The 3,793-nt window shown below is 29.7% G+C and overlaps 1 protein-coding gene across 1 annotated transcript; it reads right to left on the bottom strand.

The window, feature by feature from the left end:
- Positions 1 to 254: 254 nt before the first annotated feature.
- Positions 255 to 1,874, bottom strand: LOC118065241 (uncharacterized; the record flags this gene model as incomplete). The annotated part of the gene is made up of 5 exons (XM_035080409.1): positions 255 to 546; positions 698 to 851; positions 945 to 1,150; positions 1,370 to 1,590; positions 1,660 to 1,874. Coding segments are annotated over 5 exons (1,088 nt in total), but the record flags the coding sequence as incomplete, so codon positions are not given.
- Positions 1,875 to 3,793: the final 1,919 nt, after the last annotated feature.

Here is a 3,793-nt window from a genome sequence, read left to right as displayed (position 1 = left end):
TAGGCTGTTTGGGTATCTTTTGCAGAAATATACAATGAATTAATTGACTTATGGTATATTTCAGAAAGAGATACCTATATCATATATTAATATATGATTTACTCAACGATGATAATCAATTTGATATCAATTTTTGTAACTTCTTGATCTGAAGTTTTTCAAATGTTAATGGCAGGCAAATATAATCTTATATTGTAATAAAAAAACTGTAAAATTATTATAAAACTTTGTGATACAAGAATTACTGTTTATACTTACAGTGATTTATTTAAATAATAAATTTTGATTGATTTTTTAATGATGAGTTTTAGAGCAATAAAACCACCATATTGTTTACGACTTCTATAATAAACACCCACTCCAGTAACGAGTTTAGAAGAATTCGAAATAACTTCTTGTAAATCGATGAAAGGAACAACATGTTGAGCAAAATCCTTTGACCAACTTGTCGTTCGGAACTTGATGTAATGCTTGTTAGGAGTGCTAAGTTCTTGACTTTTTTTTGTTGGAGATGAAAGAATATATTGATTAAAAACATGCAATACCCTGTAAATGATTCCATTATTGTACCAATTAAGTATATAATTTGATGATTAACTGATATATAATTAATTCTATTGGAGCTTGAAACTTCATTTTTGTTATTGACTTACAAACATAAAGTTCAAAGTCTATATCCATAGACAATGCTAATTACCGGCTTGGTGCTGATATTTTCTCTCGTATCAACCATTTTTCAGGTACTAAATTTCCATGATTATCAACTCTTGTTGCTTTGATTGCTAATATCAATCTTCCTTTTTCAAAACCAAAGTAGGCTGTTCGCTTGTGGTATCTTATCCAAAATAATCCTGATGGAAATCAAATGAATACATTAATATTACATTGCTCAATATGTTCAGTACACTTACAGGTCCTCTTTAAGAACCAGATGAATTTTCTACCTGTTATAGCATAACCTTCAGGAGCCAGTACATCATCTAGTTGTAGAGAACGATGGTTGTAGTTCAACACTCCATAATATCTACATGGTTGTGAATTTTTCCAATGAACTGTTTTAAGATCAATATTGCCATTAACTAGTTTCCCTTGTTGGATTTCTAAATACACTATTCGATCTCTTATCTTGAACCGAACTCCAGTAAGAACACTGAAAATAAATAGAGAATTTTTTTTATTACAATCATTTCTGCTTTGTCGACTTTTTTCTTCCAAGACTGACCCATTCATGACCCAACACTGTGCTTTGTCCAGCGAACCTTGGTAAAATGTTGGACCAAGATGAATCAGTCTTGCTTCCTACTAAGGCCAAAACAATAAATAATAGAACTTGTTTTTTGTTGTTTAAAAATGTTGTATTAATACTTACTATCCTAGAAGTGAATCTGTTTCAACCATATCTTGGCAAAATGATTGAATAGTATTTCTTTGAGACTCATCATCACAGTAACATTTACATATCTCATTCGAATTAGTATTTTTTGTTAACAGTGGTTTTATCGAGTTCGTAAGTTGATCATTCCACTGATGAGTTTTTATAATATTTAATTTCTCATCAATTGATAATCGATAGAGCTGATTTTCAAGACGCTGTAAAAATTATTCATATCATTAATGACAATATGAAAAAAATTGGTCAATAATTATTGAGTGTAATACCATTGTTAAAGCAGCTGAAAAACGTGTTACTGCAGTGCAATTGAAAATATTTCCACTACACTGAAATAGCTGGTATTCCACAGGATCAGAAAAGAGATAGTTATAATAAGTATGATTATAAGATGTGCATTTTTTATTATGATTTCCTTCCCTATTCAAACGTTGCTCGTGGATCAAACATCCTCTTAAAAATGTTAAGCGACCGTAAGTTAACCCTGAAATCAAAGAAAAAAAAAACAACATTGGAATTTTGAAATAATAAAATTTTTAGCTATTCTGTGCATTCTTCAGGTTCTATAATCCTCTTTTTTCCTCTGCATTTTTCATAGATGTTTCAACATTGATATTATTCTGCATAGCTTTATGTCTAGAATCATTTTCCAAGCTTTTCTTGATAATGTTAAAGAAAAATATTTCTATCAATCTAACTTTGAATCAATACCTGGGCATCAGGTAAAATTAACTTAGGTCTTACAATACCTTCCACATGTTGATCTGGATCATTATTTTTTATGTAGATAACCTTCTTCAATTGTCGAAAATGACTATGAACTAGTGAACCAAACGATAAAATACTTATCCATAAGATCAATGAATAAAATTTATTATTTGTCATTGTAACACTTTATCATTTTAATCGAGCCAACTTTAAGTGAATGATAAATTCTTTGACTAGTTTAGTACAGTCTTAATTACATTTCTTATAATTTTTTATATTAAAATGAGTCTTATCATTCATCACAACTTATAGAACTTCTATATTGGCTGACAGACATTTTTTTACATTGAATTAAATAATAGAAGAATGATTTCAATAAGTTTATCAGTTATTTAAATACTAGTGATTATTCGTCATAAGTAATGAATATTAAGAATATGAAGCAAATAATTTGTCTGGCACTCATTGTTTATGACATACTTGTTACAGATTAAGATAAGAAGTATAAAATGAAGATTCTTCACAAATTTTCATTACTTTTATAATCACAAGATATCGTAATGATATATTTTAATGAAATTTATTTTATACTGAGGATATCATACAGATGGTCATGGTCAAATAAATGGGTGAGCAGAACACCTGTTAGTAAAAGTGTACAGATATCAATTGTACTAATATAATAACAATACATATCATTATTTTACAAGTTAACTATAGTTATTAAGTATACTTACGGGTTATCTTGAGGAAGTTTATTTTCTGTGGATAATTTATGAGAATTAAATGGCCTCAGAGTGATCAAGAGCTACGTGATATTCATACTCAGTTTAGATGCATTAATTGACCGTTCATGAATACTTGGCTTTGATCCTCAGCTACTTTAGTATGTAGCTAAAGTAGGTTAACATTGAATTCATGCTCTTTCACATGTATCTTTAACATGCTGGCTTATTTTTCTACCAAAGTAAGTAGAATATATTTAAAAGATAAATTGAAGTTATTTCTAAATGCTGCTAACTTGTTGAGTAATTTTATATCCAGGTAAAAATAGAAATATTTTAACAACTGGACCATGGCAACCAATTTCTGTATTTCGGTAGAGGATGTTCATGAGATATTTCTGGAATATCCGATTGGGAAAAGTCATATTTGTTGGATAAATTATAGAGTCCGAGAGACTTTATCCTCTGGGAGACTTGAACGATTCAAGTGTTGAGATATTAGAACTGAATCAACACTCCCAAGGGATCATGTTTCCCAGACTCCTTCATCAAGATACAGTGTTTATGTTGAGCAATTAAATTTATTGTTAATGGTGGTAACAGCCTTTCTGATCGATGTAGAAAATATTTATATACATTTTTGGGTCATTTATTTGACATTGTAATTGAAAAACATGGGAAAATTTTTATTCAAGGATAATCTTTCCTGGTTACCATGTTGCCTAATACAATCCATACAAAAATTGCTTGGAAGCAAGATGACAAAATTCTTTTTACTAACAAATAAATAGTGTAAAATCTTTAAATTCTTCAAAAGCCAAGTCCAGCAAACATATTTCCATGCTGGTATCGTTAAATTTTCTCAGGATGTAATAGAGGTTGATGAAGAGGCTTTATAGCTTTGACCCACTGCGGTGACAGTAGTAGTTGGTTGTAGTCAACGGTACTCGAAACCAGTAAATGTATAGGT

The sequence above is a fragment of the Chelonus insularis genome, unplaced genomic scaffold (genome assembly GCF_013357705.1).
Source record: "Chelonus insularis isolate UGA/USDA-ARS -01 unplaced genomic scaffold, ASM1335770v1 contig_279_pilon, whole genome shotgun sequence".
NCBI classification, from domain to species: Eukaryota; Metazoa; Arthropoda; class Insecta; order Hymenoptera; family Braconidae; genus Chelonus; species Chelonus insularis.
Note: the sequence above shows the minus strand (reverse complement) of the source record. Positions and strands in the feature narration are given on the sequence as shown.